The sequence below is a fragment of the Xiphophorus couchianus genome, chromosome 2 (genome assembly GCF_001444195.1).
Source record: "Xiphophorus couchianus chromosome 2, X_couchianus-1.0, whole genome shotgun sequence".
In the NCBI taxonomy this organism is placed as follows: Eukaryota; Metazoa; Chordata; class Actinopteri; order Cyprinodontiformes; family Poeciliidae; genus Xiphophorus; species Xiphophorus couchianus.
Window position 1 is genome coordinate 25,816,733 of NC_040229.1, and position 18,898 is coordinate 25,835,630.

At 40.3% G+C, this 18,898-nt stretch overlaps 1 protein-coding gene and 1 long non-coding RNA gene across 5 annotated transcripts in view; one reads left to right on the plus strand and one right to left on the minus strand.

The window, feature by feature from the left end:
- Window positions 1-18,898, minus strand: part of LOC114153006 (A disintegrin and metalloproteinase with thrombospondin motifs 20) — a 96,088-nt gene continuing 77,190 nt past the window's right edge. For 2 of the 3 annotated variants that reach the window (XM_028031219.1, XM_028031232.1), the window contains 11 exons: window positions 14,070-14,237; window positions 10,152-10,325; window positions 9,550-9,720; window positions 8,626-8,829; window positions 8,393-8,522; window positions 7,185-7,279; window positions 7,020-7,114; window positions 6,810-6,943; window positions 5,212-5,303; window positions 3,780-3,884; window positions 1-3,539 (listed from right to left, as the gene is read on the minus strand). In XM_028031219.1, the coding sequence (XP_027887020.1) occupies window positions 3,450-3,539; window positions 3,780-3,884; window positions 5,212-5,303; window positions 6,810-6,943; window positions 7,020-7,114; window positions 7,185-7,279; window positions 8,393-8,522; window positions 8,626-8,829; window positions 9,550-9,720; window positions 10,152-10,325; window positions 14,070-14,237 (1,458 nt within the window). In that variant the 3' untranslated portion in view covers window positions 1-3,449. Of the gene's footprint in view, window positions 3,540-3,779; window positions 3,885-5,211; window positions 5,304-5,402; window positions 5,492-6,809; window positions 6,944-7,019; window positions 7,115-7,184; window positions 7,280-8,392; window positions 8,523-8,625; window positions 8,830-9,549; window positions 9,721-10,151; window positions 10,326-14,069; window positions 14,238-18,898 lie in introns of those variants that run through there. The other variant, XR_003597256.1, reaches the window with a different exon arrangement.
- On the plus strand, window positions 15,955-18,807 carry LOC114153031 (uncharacterized). 2 transcript variants are annotated; one of them, XR_003597261.1, is made up of 3 exons: window positions 15,955-16,223; window positions 17,038-17,092; window positions 18,137-18,487. It is a non-coding gene; the product is annotated as an uncharacterized LOC114153031 (long non-coding RNA). The 2 variants fall into 2 exon arrangements; XR_003597258.1 differs by having other exon boundaries at window positions 17,038-18,807.

Sequence of the window (18,898 nt, forward strand, 5' to 3'; positions counted from 1 at the left end):
GCTGAAAAGCAAATTTTATTTTTCTGTTTCTCCTTCCTGTTTTAGTATAATGACACGTACGTGTCATTTAGTATAATGACACGTAACTGTATGATTAGTAACCATACATAGCACCATAATTATGCATGTCTTATGAGCAGCATTCACCCCCCATCATCCATACGTACATTCATGCATACTGTTTATATACTTACATACTATACATACATATGATTCTTAAAAACATCTTTGGATAGAGCAGGGCAAGCAAAGTCAACATTTCTCTATTCAGTACCAAAGTCCACTGAATACATCACACAATGTTTACAATTCAAGTATTGAATATTAAAAACACACACACACACACAAGCATATAAGTTACAGTGTAATGATTATTACAACAAAAAAAAACATACAGGATTACATTTCTACAAAGTTAATGGCACATAGTGCATAAAGTATTCTTGAACTTCTGATACAGATCTCAAAGCACAATTGGCTGTCATAAAAAAAAAAGGACACCAGCCAAAGGTTTTCTAGCTGCTCGCCGACTTTTATCATTGTCAGCCGTTCTTTAAATCTGAGGAAGCTGAACTGTCTGAGGAGAGAATAGAGTCTGGATCTGTTTCCCTGCTTTGGTTAAAAGCTCAGCATCTGCATGCCAGTGTGTTAAGCTACATGATGGTTGTCACGGTAACAGTTGTGGATTAGGAGCTCACGTCGCCCACAGGGGGAGATTTTCGATGGGTCAAGTTCGGCTGGTATATCTAAGAATCCCGCATTGATATCAGTACTCTGAACTGCTTTGCAAGCAGGTCGTACATCAGACATTTCAAGACATTTCTTACTCTGCCAGTTAAAACAAAAGAGGCTCTGCCGCAGAAAGAGTTACTCAAAATGTCAGTATTTTCCATTTGTAAATCAGACGTAATTCCAGTAGTTAAAAAGCACAGTACTTTAAGGTTAGTGGTTATGCAATACGTCATTAAAGCACCTTGATGGCAAAGGCAGACAATGTCTCCTCCCCTGGTAGTAGTCATTGTATCATATTACAAACAACATGTTCAGAGGTCAGTATAGAATAAATATGGTTGAACATAAATATATGACAACACAGTTCAGAGTACAGATGCTTGTGAGAGGTAGGGTTGTGAGGACTTGGAGCAGGCCAAACGGAGTGGCTGAGATGCCATACCTGACTGTGTCATGTACAGTAGAAGATGAGAAGTTGTGCAATGAAATAACACTCTTTTACACTGAGCTTATACTCTTAGAAATGATCTGGGTTTCCGCTCATTGCAAAGGCATTTACCTAAACAGTTAGCATGTCAATGTGACTCTCAGTGACATTTAGTAGTGGGGTGTTGAGCGCATTTACTGGCAATCAAGGTAAAGATGTGAATAAATCATCTTTTATTACCGGGGCATAATCTTTAGGAGGTTCAAACATACGGAGAGAAGGATCTCTGACCTCTTTGTATAAACTCATCAGAGTCCAGGGTTCCCTCTTATGGGTCCTCTCCAGGATTTACTTAACAACGGGTATAACATTCCTTCATAGTTTCACACAAACCACTCTGTTTATCACCATAAAGCTAAATTTGGTTGAATCTAACCAAAATATTGTTGTAATCAAAAATACAGTAAGATTCAGAAATGTCCACATGTTGTGAAGATGTGACGATTGCTAAATTTGTCCTGAAATGACAAAATGTCATGGTTTTCCTGACAAGGGTCCAAAACAAGTAGTTTGTAAGTAGGTGGTGTCCAATCACTGGTGACTCTGTGACTAACACCCAAGATAAACACAGATAGACATAGTTATAGTCAAGGATAACCTAAAAATGGATGAATATCGAAAAGGACCTGCACTCAAGTTAAAAGTAGAATTATCAACAAGTCATATCAAAATAAATATGCCAATGTTAGCTTACTGTATCAGCAAAGCTTGAAGAATGTAGCTGTATCTGTCAAGTCAGGTACATCTTGAGAGACAGAGATGAAGGGATGTGTGTTTTAGGTGACTGTCAGGTCAGCATACTCGCCTCCTTAACATGTGCTGAAGGAGAATATTTGAGCTGTCCTGGAGAAACTTTGATTTTGATCAAGTATGTGTCCCCGCAAAGAAAAAGAAATAAAATATTAGAGACTGCAGAGTCCGAAATGTCATTAGTGAAAGAGTTAAATGTGACACTGATTAAACGTATTGAGTTTGTTTACAGCTGCAGAGTTTCCAAGGATATATTTATGCCGCTTATTTTAATAATTTTAGCTGGACTGGGACTCTGTTTTGCCTGATTATTGTTCTTAAATTCTAATATGTTTTTTTTTTACACATTTTTACCAGCAGTGCCAATAACGACTAAAGATAGATCACAGACTGTAGTAGGAACACATAGCTAGCAATGCAATTAAAATGTAAAGTTCTTCAAAAAAATGTTCCCCTAAACTTTGACCTCTGATGTGAGGCAGGTCAGGAACACCGTCAGTACTTAGTTACTTTAAAAAAGTCTAGAGATTTACTCAAGTCTCAAGTTACATATGGATAATACAGGGTGGGCCAAAAGTTTCCATACATAGAAAAAATAAACATTTTATATTGGACAACCGCTTTTATTTTTGTGGGACTCTGTGTAATCGCTGCACGTCTTGGACCACTTCGTGGTTGATCTGCAACATTTCCAGTTTTCTGAAACTTGCAAATAAGTTTTGCCACAGTGTTGTATGTGATGCTCATTCCATGTTTTCTGTTAAAGTTTCGTGCAGCCATGCGACTGCTTCCCGATCCAGCCATCAGTATAATTTCAATTCTTTGCTCTTTTGTCAAACGCATCATCTTGGGTATCTGAAATATAAAAGAAATATACATTTTACATTCTCCTATGTATGGAAACTTATGGCCCACCCTGTAATTACAATAGTTTTATATTTTTGAAAGTGGTTATTCGTTTATTCTCATTATGTAGCACAGCAAGAGAACCATTAATTTCTTAATATTTTAGTGTATAACGCTTCCTGCAAAGTGTTGCCAGGAGGAACAGAATTTAAATTCAGAAAAGACTGTTTTAAGATGAAAATATTTAACTTGATAAGAGAGAACAAGAAGCTGTTTTCTTTCTGTTTTGAGTTCTTGCATGCCCCGGTGACCAACAGGTCCTGACTCCCTTGGTAATATAATTACATCAGTGAATACATTTCCAACCCACAAAACGTGCCACAGCAAAATGGCTGGCAAGCAAATGAAGCTGGCTCGTCTTCAGTTTTAAGGAAACACTTAACGTTGACAGCATGCAGCATTAGTGGACTGTGTAGTGTATCCTTTAGCTGCCATCTGGGAACCGGAGATGTCACAGCTGACGCCCCTCCTCCGTGCTCACAGCTGACGACTGGATCCAACAAATGACTCTTATTGTGTGTTCCTGGCCCACTGTCATCAAACTGAATTTAGAGATTTGTTTTCGACTTGGCTCTCAGTGAACTTGGAGGAGAAGACCATTATGAGCGTGGGGAATGCACTTCCCACAGAAACCACCGCAGCGACCGTAAATTCTTGTTCCGTCCTACGCATGGAAATGAATGAGAGAGCAGAAAGTGGGCAAAAGGGCAGCGTTCTATGCAAAAATGGACAGTTTATAAATAACAGTGAGTTTACCAGCAGACTGAAATAACATGATGCTTAATAGAGAAACAAAGCGCAATGGAATTTCATTCCCGCACTCAAAAATGTGACTTGGATAGCAAAATGACGACAAGGCAATTTCTTGAAAAATCAACATTAGATGTCACATGAAAGTGCTTACCTCAGATCTGTGGACTTTAACCGAAACGTAGTTCCCTTGAGTTGTCCACTTGGTGTTTGGAGCCACTTTAAGGCCCGTTCCAACCAGGTTGATGCTAAATTGGCCCTAAAAAGCACAGAGAAGCTGTTTCACGTAAAATATCATGTAGAAAGGAATGCATGAAAACTATGTGAATGTTTCTGATTATCAAAAAAACATCATACCTCACAAATCTATCTTGAGTAAGTACAATGGCAGTTTTTAAATGAGGACTTTCTTTTTTTAAGGAAAATCTACCTAATGCAACCAGGCACTGATTGCTTCTCTGTTCCACCTTCACAGCAACAACTACCATCAAGCATTTGCGATAACCAGCAATGAGTCTTTCATTTGTTTGACTCACCGCTGCCAAATTGTGTTAATTCAGCCACATTGGATTGTTTTTGAATATGAACAGCACAACTTCTCAGTCTCAGAGATCTGAACTTTTACTAGGCCACTCCAAAAACCTTTCTGTTTTTGAAGATTTCATAGGCAGACTTGCTGGTGTGGTCTGCATCATTGTTTTTGCTGCACAGATTTGAGATCTGGAATGTTTGTTTTGGTAGAGAACAGAATTCGTGGTTCCATCGATTACAGCAAGTCATCGGCATGCCACCACCATGTTTGACTGTCAGCGTGTTTATGCTGTGTAGATTTTACACCAGATGTAACGGGATGCCTAAACTCCTTACATGTCCAGTTCTGCCTTGTTAGTTATCAGAATATTTTCACAAAGTCCACAGATATTTTTTTAGTTTTTGTGTTCTTTTTAATCAACAGTGGGTTTTCTTTCATAGATGCCATTACTGGCCAGTCTCTTTTTTATTTCATGAACTCTGACCTGTACTAAGGCAGATGAGGGAAACAGTGCTTTAGATGTTCTGGGTTCTTTTGTGACCTTCTGGATGAGACATCCGTGCTCTATCGGAGTAATTAGCTAGTCCCTAACGAAGGTTCACCCTGTTCCATATTGTCTACATTTGTGGATAACAGCTGTGGTTCGTTGGAACCCCAAAGCCTTAGAAATATCTTTGTAAGCATTTCAGATTGATAGATTTGAATCATTTTCTTAATTCTGTAGGCCTGAAAGTAATCAGTTCCAAGTCTGGGTTGAGAAAAATAAACAATAATGCAGTCAATCACAGTTATTTAATGATCTAACAATGAGGGCATTTATTTATATATATATATTTTTTTGACTGGGTCTGGTTGGTTAGGACTGCTTTTCAAATAACCACTTGGAAAACCACTCTTTGCATTTACTTGGGTTATCTTTTTCTGATCTTATAATAGACTTGATGATCTGAAACAATGTGACAAAAAATTTAAAATCAGATGTAATCAGTAAGGAGGCAGGTACTTTTTTTTCTCTGCACACAACATAATTTCCATGAGGTATAACTTGACCAACCTGTGGGCACTTGGCTGCACTATAACAATCTCCTGCTGTAGCAAATGGGACAGGCCGCCCATGAATAGTCTGGGAAAACTGGAGGTCTGTGACTGGAAAACAGAAAAGACAGAAATCTTGAGTGAAAATGTCGAAGTGAACAGATTGTAAGCATCTGCTGGGAGGAAAAGAAAAGAAAAGAAAAAACACACAGATAACTGATGTCACTTTGCCAGATGTGTTTGCTCCATCTAAGATTTTTCCACTCAGCAGTTCGTAAAGTGAAGCTGGAAGGCTGTGTCTGCAGAGGTCAGTGAAATTAAAAATACATCAAATTCTGTGAACTGATTTTTTTTTAACATTATGTTTCTTAGTGTTTTTTTCAATTTACACCAGCATAGGAAGACAAACACCTTTGCCTAAAATGTCGGAGTAGAAAAGCAGTCTTTTACGTCGTTATTTCAGAATTTCCCCATAATTTCGGTTCGAAAATTTTACATTTCCAATCTCAAAATATCAAATGTGTAATATATTCTCATTGCTTACCATGTGAGTGCATAGCTATTTTGTGATTTCGCGTATTTATTTTATCATCTGAGCCACAGCGATGCCTGAATAGTAAAACTGTTTTGTAGAAATTGTGAGCTTGTCAACACATGATCAAGAAGGGGGGGAACATAATATGAAAATAAATGAGTCATTAAATAAGTATAATAAAGAGAATTAGATTTTTCTAATTTGGAACATAGGTCATGGAAAACAGCCCTGGAAAGTCCAGAAGAAGCTGCTTTCCCATAGTTTTCCAATCTACACAGGAATCACATTGTTTTCATTACACCACTTTGTTTTAACCTCGAAACCTTCAATCCACTTGGCTTGTTTTTCCTCCTGCCATTCTTTCGTACTTTCTATATCACCATAACGTTGCACTTATATGTAAGTCACACTCAATTAGCGCCTCTTCAAACTTCCCCCTTTCATCTTGAACTAATTTTCCTGCCTCAGATCTGATTTGAGCCACCTTAAAGCCAAATGAGTACCATGCACAAAAAAAAAGGTGGGAACATGGAGTCAAGGACGCAAATGGGAAGAAGCTATCTGAAGGCTTTGAGGTGCTCCAGTCTCCTTTTTAAAGTGTACGTGAGCAAAAAACAAATAGACAAACACGTACATCCTGTGTTAATCCTTATCCTTTAATCAAAGCCGTACTGGAACACAACAGTTGAAGCTGACTGTAAAAATTTAGAGGAGGAAGATGTGTGAGAGTGTGTGTGTGGACGGTCAGTGAGTGTGCGATTGGCTGCTTGCAAATATGAAAAAGTGTTTGATGATGGTCCAGTTGGGAGTACCGGAGTGAGTGCTCACATATTGCCTGGCTAAGCACATGCACGCATGCATTCCTTGATCCTCCCTGCTCACATGTTTGTATGGTAGAAGCCTTGTGATGTGGATGCTGATAGTTCAAGATTTTTTTTTTAATTATTTTCAGCAGACAGTGTGTGTGAGGCCTTTGGACCTTATTGGCACTCTGGGATGAGGTGTGCAAGAGTTTAAATCAACAGTGATGTGTGGTCTCGTTACAGCAGACGGTGTAAGCCAGTCACGCAGTAATTACGAACTCAGTATCCGAAGGGAGTTCAGGTCCAGACGAACTTTGTGGAAGAGCGTGTACCCTGCTGCCGAATAGTCATTTCTGCACTCACAGTCCTGCCTGCGACTGCCATTGTACGGACATTCGAAGGGGTTGATCAACCTGTTTGGGAAGGACAAAAGCCATTGGGATCAATTTTGTAAAACAGGATCTTAAAACTCATAGCTACGTTACAAACCTGTGTCCGTACACCTCAGAATAGTTGTCTGTCTGACCGCTGCGCAGTGTCATGTACTCCTTCGGGAAATCCGTCTGCATCTCAGCACAGTAAATCTAAAGCCAAACAGATCGTGAGACGGGAGCCGTGACGTGCGCAGGAGGATTTCTGTCAGCAAAGACGCACCTGCAGAGTCCGAAACTTGACCTTAAGATAGTATTCCCCGTCCATCCTCACACCCTGGTTCCGCTGAATGTCTCGGCAAGAAGTGAACACCTGGCCTGAGGGAGGAGTTATTAAAAAAAGATTGTGACTTGGCTCTTTTCTTTAGTCTTTTGCCTGTTTTCCAAGACTGCTGGAGAGCCCATATCAAGCTGATTAGTTCATTATACTTAAAACGTGACCACAAAACTGGCTGTTACCCGAGCATATCATTTTAATTTTGCCAGCGCTGGACTTGGCAGCAGCCTGGTTGGAAACAACTGGCCCAGTGTGCCGTTGCTGAGACATGTGAAACGTGATTGAGCTAACCTGCAAACTTTGGCCCGGCACAACTAAAGCTGCCCCGGTGGGCGCTCAGAGTCCCCCCGCAAGGCATTTTGATAGAAAACTGCTGACCCGCTGTTTGTTGTTTCGCTAAATTATCACTTCGGGAGGCTTTAAGCGGGGCTCGCCGTTCTGCCTAATGTACCGAAGAAAAGTGTGGTTGGATTTCTGTAAACACAATCAGATATGGTTTTGCTTGGTACACACCGCGCACTCAATTTAATCTCGTCCCGCGAAAAGTTCCACGTAGGCAGTGTGTGAAGACGTTCAAAAAGGAGAACAAGATGGTTCAGTCAAATAAGAAACAGTCCTTAGGAAAGGAAAGGGGAAGAGAGCATTGACTTTTAACACAACTCTGTCAATGCAGTTGGGTTAGAAAACATAAAACTAAAACTTTCTAAATGCAAACTGACTTATGTACTTTTTGCAAACTCTGAAGAGTAGTAGTATGAAACTAAACAAAACCGATACATGAGTTTACAAAGTTGTAACAAGTAAGTATTTGAAAACTGAGCCATTCATTTGCAATTCACACTCGCTTACTTTGTTAACTCTAAATAAAATCTCTGAGGTCTGCTGGAGAACATTAGAGAACAAACAGAATCCTGAAGACAAAGGAAAATGGAAGACAAAGTTGTTTGAAGCAGGTTAGGGAGTAAAAAAACACCCCAAACTTTGGAGACTTCACAGACCACTGTTCAATCTCTCATTTGTCCGTGACATAATTGCAAACCTTACAAGACATGGTCATCCATCTAAGCAAAAGACATCCTTAATCATCCTCTGGTAACTCTGGAGGAGCTGCAGAAATACAACACTCTATTGCGAATTGAAAGTGAGAAGCTCACATTGTCTCTCTTGACACGCAGCTTGCGATTCAGGTCTGTCTGATGGACGGCAGCGTTTAGACATTTGCCCCTCGGAGGTCACACACTCCACCCTACGCTCCATCACTCCTGACCCACAGGTCAGCGAACACTGGGACACAGACCCAAAACAGAAAGAAAAGGGACAACATCTTTGGATAATTTGAAACAAATGGGACTGAGTTTCTTTGGCTGCTTAATGTTCTGTGCTTCACCTTGGTCCAAGGGCCAACTTTCCAGTAGGAGGTTTGAGGGCACTCCCTGAGGAGGCATGGCTGAGTGGCAGGAGGGTGAGGTTCAGGGCAGATTTTGCCTGCAGAGGACGGCTGAGTGTGGAAACGCTGGGAGTGCGAAGAGGAGGGCAACAAAGAGCAGGAGACAAAACGGTGCCGGTAGCCGACGCCACAGCTGGCGGAGCACTGAGAAACACAAATACATAAAAACATAACGATAGGAAAGAGCCAACACTCCTTTTATGAGTCTGGATTAAGTTTGAGATCAAATCAAATGTTTTAGGAGTCATCTCACTGTTTTGAGTGGACAAATACCAAAACTACAGCTGTACTAAGTAACTTTCAAAAACAATATGTTTTTTACATACTTGTTAACACTGTCACCGTGTCATGAAAGTTTTAGATGAGACAGATAATCTGTAAAGAAAAAAAAAATCAGAATCAGGAGGAAGGTCTTAGCGCTGCAAATCATCCTGGTGTACACGCTGCTACATGTGCTGATGGCGGAAAAACAACTTATTGTCACAGGAAAAGTGTTTCTCTGCTATCATCAGTGGTCATGCTAATTAGCCTTAGCATTCAAGACAGGATAGTAGGTGTGGGGAACTATCTGGAACGCATAGCACAGAGCAAGGCGGAGGCGTGAGCAGCACGTACACAATCATGATTAACAGCTAAAATCCCTCCTCCTCTAGTGTGTTTCTGTAGATGGCAGTGGGACCACAGGGAGGAGGCGGAGGAGCTCCGTATTTTTCACAGATTGTCTGTCTCATACTGTCACGCACTAGTGACAGTTTTAACACAGATGTAAAAAATTAATTCAGCAAATCTCAATGTGCTAAATTTTGACAACAAGAACTGAAACTGCACAGGCTTTCGGATACCGTCGTCAGTTTTCATTCCCACCTGTGACCACTCCCCTGTTATCCACGTGTAGTGACAGGGCTCCTCTCTGCAGCGATGGAGAGATGGGGGCCTGGTGGACGGTCCACAGTGGTAATCGTGGGCAGGTGTGGGCCCCGGGCCGACACATCTCACCTTTCTGCTCTTCATCCCTTCCCCACACGTTGCGTTGCACTACAAGTCGAGACGGTGAAATACGCGTCGTTTTATTGATTCTAAACACAAAATTGACTTTATTTAAAACTACGCAGGAAAAAGTCATCCAGGTTTGCCATCCAATGTGGCTGAGCTGCATAAGGCAATAAAAGAAAAAACATTTCAGTCCAAATCTGAGACCTGCAGCCTTTATTGCAACTAATGGTACCAGAAAGTATTTAATCATCAGGGTCTGAATACATGTTCTGACTTTTATTTGTTGGAAGAAAAAAGAAAGAAAGAAAAAAATCTTTCTTTTTCCACTTTACAATTCTTGTTAATTCTTATTGGTCTAATCCCTTAAAACCTTAATGGAAAATTGTCTCTTAATGTGCAAATCTGTCTGTACATTTATGAGACTGTGCAGATAATCGAAAGATCAATTGGATAAGAAAAGAAACTCCACTTACCTGTTCCCATTCACCCGCCACCCAGGTGTAACGTGTGCACTCTGCTGTTTGGCACACTTGGACTGTTGGAGGACGTAAGTGAGGACTACAGAGGTCTTCTCTGACTTGTCCTGAACCTTTGAGCCTGCAATAAACATCTCGCTCCTGAACTCCAGATCCACAGGTGACGGAGCACTGTAATGAAACACAAACGGAAATTAAATGCATTCAGTTTTCAAAACAAGCTTCAATTGTGATTCTATGAACTGTTAACTAAAACATTCAATGAAAACCTCCAATCTCAAGTCAGTCAGATCAACTTGTTACTCGCATTAGCGTGTTTTCTTTGCCTCCTTCTACGTGACGCATCATTTTGCTTTCCCACCCGGACCTTAGTTAGGTTTGTCAATGTGGTCGGAAAACGGTTTACAACCTTCAAGTGCTGGTTGCTGAATTCAGGATTGAATTAGCTAGCCTAAAAAGAGAACAACATATGGAGGCAAGGATGTGGAGATGTAATGACCGCATTGTGGGTGAGCCTCCAGGTTGACCACTTCAGTTTCCTAAAATGCATTATAGATGTATAATGTGGCCAAACAGGGCTCAGTACTAAGGCAATTCTTTGTATTTACTATTTATTCTATTCAGAAAATTGGCAAAAATTCACATGCGACTGAACACATTCTCACATTTTGCCGGAGCTGTAAAAGCGGCGAAATGTGCATTTAAAAAGTTCACCGAGTTGAACATTTCCATGAAGCTTTGCTCAGTCTTCCCGCTGAATGCACTTATCTGCGATCAGACGAGCGTCTATCTCAACAATCTCTTTGATGTCGTTCGTCAAGCATACCTTCACACTGTGAGGAAGCATTCTGTGAAGCCTGAGTTGATCGAGCTGATTCCTTTGTAAGCTCATCAGATATGTACGGTCTGAAAATCTGAAAATTACACAGCTGGATCAAATTACCAGGGACTTTTAGATCCATTTGTGTTGATCCGTTTTATTCTGCAACTGTAAGTTATCATTGCAAAGTGTGTGGTGGGATGTGAAAGGTATTTTTTGGGGGTAAAAACATAAGAAGCCCTTTAAGAAATCTGACCTAAAAATCAAAAACGCCTTTTGGAAAAAAAAACAAACATATAAAACGCAAAAACAGAACTGTCTGTTGAAAGGCCTCTATTCTCTGCTGACAGGTTAAGATAGGGAAAGCTGTTACTGTGTTCCTTTCAAAGGAGGGAAACACGAAACTGCATAGCATGCTGCCACTTAAATAAGAAAAGAACTGCGCAACATTTAAGGTCAGCTAACAGAAATGACAAATGATGTTATTTTGCTGCATAGTTGTACAGGGGCTTCTTAGTACAACAACGTATGTTTAGGTTAATTAATATCAGTCCTTAGCTGGAGCGTCAACAGTCTCTGATTTGGGATGCCGACATTTTCAAAGTTTATCTCAGTTTTTGTGTGGCAGCTAAGATTGGATAAATCTTGTAATTCAGTAGACAGTGCCTTGCAAAAGTATTACTTTCCCTTATACTTTTAAAATTTAGCCATGAACAAAGCCTTTAATGTATTTTACAGTATGAGATAGAGCAACAGAGCATAGTTTATAGAGGTAAAGAGGAATCGATACGAGACATAGATTTTATAAAGGAAAAGTTTCTATTACTATTCAGCCCCCTTAAATCTATTACCCCCAACTAAAATACAGCATTGACTTTGGAAATTCCCTCATTAGCAAATGCTTCTAATACATTTTAATCAAAGAGGTTCATCGTGCCAAGGGATGGCAAAGCTATGCAATTTTTTATAATCATTTTCAAAGACAACATAAATGCCATCAGTGGTGGCACTCGTAGCACAATCTGTAAAATTATGCTCCTGTACGAAACTGCCCAGTTAAAGATTAGATCTTAATCCACCTGAAAATCTGTGGTTAGTGTTTGTATTTGATGTACACGGCTGCTCTCCATCCCGTCTGTCTGAGCTGTTTTACAAAGAAGAACCAGCACAAATGTCAGCTGAATGTGGTAAAGACCTAACCCAAAAGACTTGCTGCTATGATTACAGTAAAAACTGATTTTAGCAAGTATTGGCTCAGGGAAGCAGAATAAAAATGCTATTTTTATTATTATTACTTTCACCCTCCTTCTACTTCACAAATATATTTTATGTTAGTCTTAACACAGGATCTCAAGCGCTGAAGCCTCGGTGGTAACGTCACAAACCATAAAAACTGGAGTTTCATCTGAGGACTTTTTTTTTTGTTTTTTTACACCTTTACAGTCAAACTGTTCCTTTAACTCTGAGTATAACAAATTATGTCTGCAAAATCGTAGGAAAGAAAAGAAAGAAACACCAAATTAAATGGAAGGTCTTTTACAAGAATCAGAAAACATGCTTCGTGTGTGTCGGTTATGGGATCACATTCTTAAAATATTTTACAGTAAACATTTCACAAATAAAAGACGACCATCAAAAATCCTAATGTGTATCCCAGATTCTTTCTAAGCATTTTACTACATGCCCTCTGTCAGAATGACATAAAATGGAATGTAGCTATGGAATGAGTCCCACTGCATCCTGTGGTTTCAAAGTTGTCATATGCATGAATATTAAGATATAAAACATGTCTTTTGGGGCCAGATGAAGATTTTATGGTAACTATTGGTATGTTGGGGGGAGTGGGGGGGCTGGCAGGCAGGGATGATTGCTTCCAGACATCAGCGGGAGCAAAAGTGAGAGGGGAGGAAGATATGCGTAAAGCCTGAGGAGGGGCAGGAGTTCTTGGGAAGGAGGCAGAGGTTAGGTTTATCCACGTCGATTTTCTATCTTGAAACGTTTACTTTAGTCAAAGCATGTTCCAAAAAGAAATGTAAAAAACAAAAATCTTTTTGGAAAATTTCATTTTCTTATACAGTCAGCCTTTGCTCTCGCAGAAGTGACACGTAATAATACAGAGACTCAAATAATTGATTCAGACTTCTGACCTTTTATGACATTTTGCCAAGCGCAAACTTCAGTGCATTGGGATTTTATGTGACAGTCCAACCCGACGCATAATTCAGAGGTGAAAGGAAAAAAGACGTGATTTTCAGACTTTTCACAAACAAAAATGTGGAAAGTGGTGAAGGCATCAATATTCAGTATTGTACACAATTCAGAATTGATGTTTACAGACACTTATTATGCGATGGGTTTAAACTTGAGGTTTTGGGGTTGATTTTAAGTATAAAGGGCATTACATTTAGTGTTTAGTTGTATAAAGGCTGTGGAGAAATATCCCACAAACGTGCAGTAAAAATAGCAAAAATTCCATTAAAAAGTGAAACCATGTATGGTTTTTCTTCCAGCTGACTATAATGTTCTACATTGCGTTGGCCTATTACCAGAAAATCTTGTGAGAAAATGTGAAAAAAACCTAGCTAGTGTAAACACTTGCCATCAGAACGTATACCATTCCTAACATCTTGTCTAAGCAGATTCGAGAGGTTACACTGGGCTGCGTCTGCCGCACCTGGACCTCCAAGTTGATCAGATTTTATTAAGACAGTGTGTATGACAGAATGCGATTATGCTGTGTGTTTTCCAACAAATCGGATTCAAAGAGGAGCCCGCCCCGCCTGAAGCCTGATTACAGAACGACTTCCAATGTTTTGCCAGACTGTTATAAACCTGAAATGAAAACCTCACATATGCCTTGTAAACAGTTTTACAAATTCAGCCGGGAGTGTTTGGGGTACGCTTGGCGAGGGGAGGAGGCAAAAAAAAAGGACACATTACTCTTGAACAGAAATAAACTGAGCTGGGAAACTGATGCTCTCTGCATGCTCCACATCTGCAGCCTCCAGGAGGGTTTCCGTTGTGTTTGTGGCTGCAGCACCGCGGCCGGACTGGATATTCAGCAGGTCGTGCAGCAGCAAGAAGAGCAAACATACCTCCCGCCACCTGTTGGCTTTCCAGGCAGGGCATCCTCGAGCTCGGCAGGCCGTCTGCGCGCGCGGCCGGGGCAGATGGCTGCAGTGCGCATCCTTTATTTGGGTTTGGTTCTGGAAAACACAGGCTATCTCCCGCTGCTTGGTGCCGCGGCCACAGCTCACTGAACACTGAGAAGAGAGGGGAAAAAAGCAACGCTTTTCATCAAAGCATGGCAATGATAACACCGCAAATTTAGAGGTTTAAATGTGTTTCCCTAGTATTTGGCACGACTGCTTTTTAAAATTATGACTTGGGTCAAAACTTGTTGGCTATCCTCCACTGCCCTTACGGTCTGTTTGTCCTGACTGAACTGGTGGAGTCGAGTCAGGTGAGTAAGCTGCTTTCTGAGATCAAAGCTTTCTGATGGCCCCTCGAAAACATCGACTTCAAGATTGAATTAGCTAGCCTAATTTTGTTGTCAAGGAGCCCTAATTTGGTCATTGTTTTTCGTGTCCAAGCGTTTAACTTCCTGGCTGCCTTGTTAAGAAGTTGCTTTTATAGTTTGACATGTTGTTCTTTCCTTAGGAGGGAAAGTATTTTATGAAGTTCACCAGTGTTCCGGCCGCAAAACACCAAAACGTCATCCTGCTGCCGCCCCCAAAACCAACAGCTGGGATTTTCTCAGGCTTGTAAGCTTCTCCTTATTGCCTCTACATAAAACAATGGTCATATTAGCAAACAATTTCACCATTTTTTTCTTCATCAAATTACAGAAAATGTCTCCAAAAATAAGACTTTATCCATGAGTGCTTTTGTAAACAGTGACTTGGCTTCTTAAATTGTTTTTTTTTTGAGTAATGATCTCTTCCTCACAGAGTTGCCTTTCAGCCCAGGTTATGTACAAGACATGTTTCTTATAAGACTAGTTGGTTTTTGTTATTTCCTGTTTTGATTTCACACTTTGGCAAACATTGTTTTGTGGTTGTCTTTTTCTTGTTGACTTCTGTTTTTGTAGCATTTTTGACCTCATTTGTAATTTTCATTCAGCTGTTTGACCTGTAAGCGGAAGAGTTATTTAGAGAGTTGCTGCGAATGAGAGGAAAGGATTCACACACACTCTTTGAGACAATCATCTGGTAGTAATAAGCACCCCAAAGGAGAAAACACAATGAATAAAAACCAGACACCCTGATGACAGCTCTGGAAAAAAAATTAAATTAAATTAAAAATCTAAGACGGCTGACAAATTTTTTTCAAGAGATCTCGGTTCCCGTGTGGCCGTACAGTAATTAGGGCGCCAATTTCTGCTCGATGAGTGAGCCTCCACCCTCCACCCCCACTTGTCTAGTCACCACAAAAAGGGAGAGCTGGAAAAAAATACACAAGATGCATAATTTCCAGTCCAGATAAACAGCATAATGTTTCATTGTAACACTAATTACGACCTCAGAAGGATTGCGTAACGACGAGCAGCTGTTACAATGCGTGGTAAACGATGATGACCTCTTGGTATGAAACTTTGGTACTTCACTAATCTTGAAAAACGGATCGAGGTCAGAATGCCCTTTCGAACAAAGCCACCTTCTGCCTTTTCTTGTCGGTGCGGGCGGCGGCAAACGCTGCACAAACATGCATCCTGCATGCTGTAATTACAGAGGCATTTTAAACACAGGGTCCTCTCAGCTGACATCAAAGCCTGGGTGACTGGCCCCTTAGCGCCGCAGATACCCGCTCCAAGTTTACTCATAAATGATAACAAAACTTCCTCGGCGGAGAAGAGACATGTTGGAGGTGGGGTGGATCGTCTGGGACTGAGAAGAGGTGGGGGTTGGGGGTGGTTGTGGGGGTATAGCCCCACCTCACTAGAGCAGAAAGCAGGAGGGAGAAAGAAAGAAAATCACAGCCATACATTCTGCGCTTCCCCCAGCTGAGCTGTATCTGCAGTCGAACGGTGGGGGAAAAAACCCCCAAAAGAAACAGCAACTTTATGGAGACGTGCTCCTCCCGCAAACCTGCCAGCCTCATCTGTCAGCCATTAGTTAATCAGGGCTGGTGACTGGAAAAACTGGAGAGAGAACGGGCGAGGCCCCTGGGACTGGAGGACAGCTTCAATCTCCGAGAGCGCAACGAGGGCAAGGACTCTGGGACCTGAAGATCCACAGCTGGCTCTACAGGTAGGTCAAGACAAGTTGTTGTGCTGCTACTTTTATTTAAGAATAATGTTCCCCTGAACTTTGTAAATATGGACTTTAGAATCCATATTTGTATCTTAAAATAATATTAGATCCCAGCACAATTCTCATAGAATATGAAGCCTGTAAAGAAATAATGCTATAGGTATGTTTTTTTTGTGTGTGTGGGCGTGTGTGTGTGTGTTTATGTCGCATTCTTGCAATGTGTTGCTCCGACGAGGGTTGGAAAGATTTAGAAGATTTATCATGTTCAGTGAGACCAAGCGGAGGGCACAACACATAACTCAACAAGTCACACGGGAAATTAAACTCTCCCGAGGCAGACTTGCCCTCCCACGTCGTCACAGCCATTAATTTCTCATGATCAGGCGGGATAAGTCTTGTATAATCCAACGAGTCTCATCTGGGCATAATGTGGATTACTTTAAAGTGGAAGGACTCACCCACAATCGGAATCCAGCCAAGCAAAACAACTTGTGTGAAACAAGTTTTATCCTCCCCCTCCCTTTTTTATTTTTGATTTTTTAGGCCTTTTTTTTCTTAAGCTAGAACAAATGTTACAGTAAGAAAGTCAATGAGGCTTCATTTTAAAGCTCATAATTATTCTAGTTAACGGCTTGAAAGCAGTTTTACTCATGCAAATCTGGGGCCAATGGCATAATTGAGTGCTAAAAGATAGGAAAAAAGCCCTGAAAAGTTTTTGAAAACAGATGTTTGAAACCATTTAACATAAGAAATGTTACTTGAGATTTAGAGGTACTCAGACTTTTTGTGTGCTTTAAATGTCTTTGTCTAGAAATGGTAGCTGGAAAACCCCAAGTGAACCCCACCCACTGCATAACTCACAACAGGTAAGCCCAGCTGACAGATTCTATCTGACAAACATCTAGGCTGTACCTTCGTCTGCGCAGAACCTCACAGATATTCCAACAGATTGAGAAAAGAACGAGGACTATGTTGACCAAAATTTAAAAATGAAGTATTTTAAATGCACCACAGTAAGTTCTACCAAGTTACAATGGCAACAAAACAATGAGTTGTGAAAGTTATTATTGTGAAAAAAAAAACTAAGCTAATGAGTTAGCTAGCTTCAGTAAGAGTGAGATGTTTCACATGAAATTAGAGGAAGTACAGAGAGATTTTTATTGGCTTTGTTTCATTCAATCTGCAGAGACATGCCTGAAATTCATTTAGTCTGCAAGAGAGTGAGCGAGAGCAAGACATCGATACATGACAGAACAGCTAAACAGAGAATAGCAGAGTAACCCCGTCCTCCCTTTTTGAGTTTTTAACCTATGCAGAATCAGGAAATGTTGGCAGCATTTTGGAAATCTCAAGAGTTAAACAAGCCTCTACATTACTAAGATAATACATAAGGAGACTGCTCTTTAAGAACTCGGCTAACAGCAGAGTTTTTTTTTAAAATGTAAAATCCACAATCAGTTTATGTTTGTTTTAAGATTAAAAGTAAACTCGGCTTTCTTATTATACTATTACACAAACCTGCCTGCAAGACAGGCTAAGGTCAAATTTCAGGCTCCAAGCTCTCAATACAAGAGGATGTTAATACCAAGCATATGGTAACTGTACACAGGCTCTTAAAGGGAACTCAGAGCAAGAGTAAACTTGCAAGTTCAGACTGCAGGAGGGGAAGTCTGGAGGTTTGCCCATGGCTCAATGTTGCCAAAATTGTTGCATACAGTATCTTGTATGTGGAATGTTACAAGTCAACTAAGACACACTAGTTTGCGTACAAACGAGATAGCTGGGAACAGAATGTACTTTAACGTAGCGTCCGATCTTTTTAAGTGTGTTCTCAGATGCAGAGAATACAAATTCTGAACAAAAGAATTTGTTCAGAACTCTTCCTGCTGTTTGTGGTTTTGTTTTTACAGGAAGGTTTTGAAGGACCGGAGTCCAAACGACACATGCTGTCACTGGTGGCGGTGGGAGCAGAGGAATTTCAAGAGCCGTGGATCAGTTCTGTTCTGCAGAAAAACAACCCGGAGTAACATCATGCTATCTTTCACATAGTTGTGATGTGCAAAGTCGTTCTAATTGTGAATGCAGATGATGACATGAAATAATGACTTCCTGTTTCTTCTGTTTAGCAGACTGTTAACTGTAAGTACAGCAAACTTCAGACAGGTTGATGCTAAACAGCCTATTCTGGACTCGGTGCCTGTAAGTACAAATCTGCCAGATACAAATATACAGAACAACACATTTTTTCCTACTTTCTTTTCTGAAAAGAGGTAAGTAAAAGTAAAAGTAAAAGCCAGGTTTAGGAAATCGTATAAAAAGGTATAGTTCGAAAGTAATGCAGATTTGCATTAGTTTCCTATAGTTTAAAATGATTTCAATGAGATGCCCAAGAAATTTGCATGACTAATATTTTCTCTGGTTGTACATGTATGCCTTTTACACTTTACTGTACAAAACACAAAGCAGCATAAAGATATTTATGATGTACAATAAGCATTTTAAAACCGCAATTTGTTTCAAATTGAAAAATGAACAAATATGACTTATTCATATGTTATGCCAAAACATTATTTAAAAAATGCAATTATTTTTAGTAGCAGTAAAGGTATTTGTATTTTTTTCAATAAAAAAAAAAAAAGCTTGTTAAAAAAAACAGTTTGTTTTAAATCTTG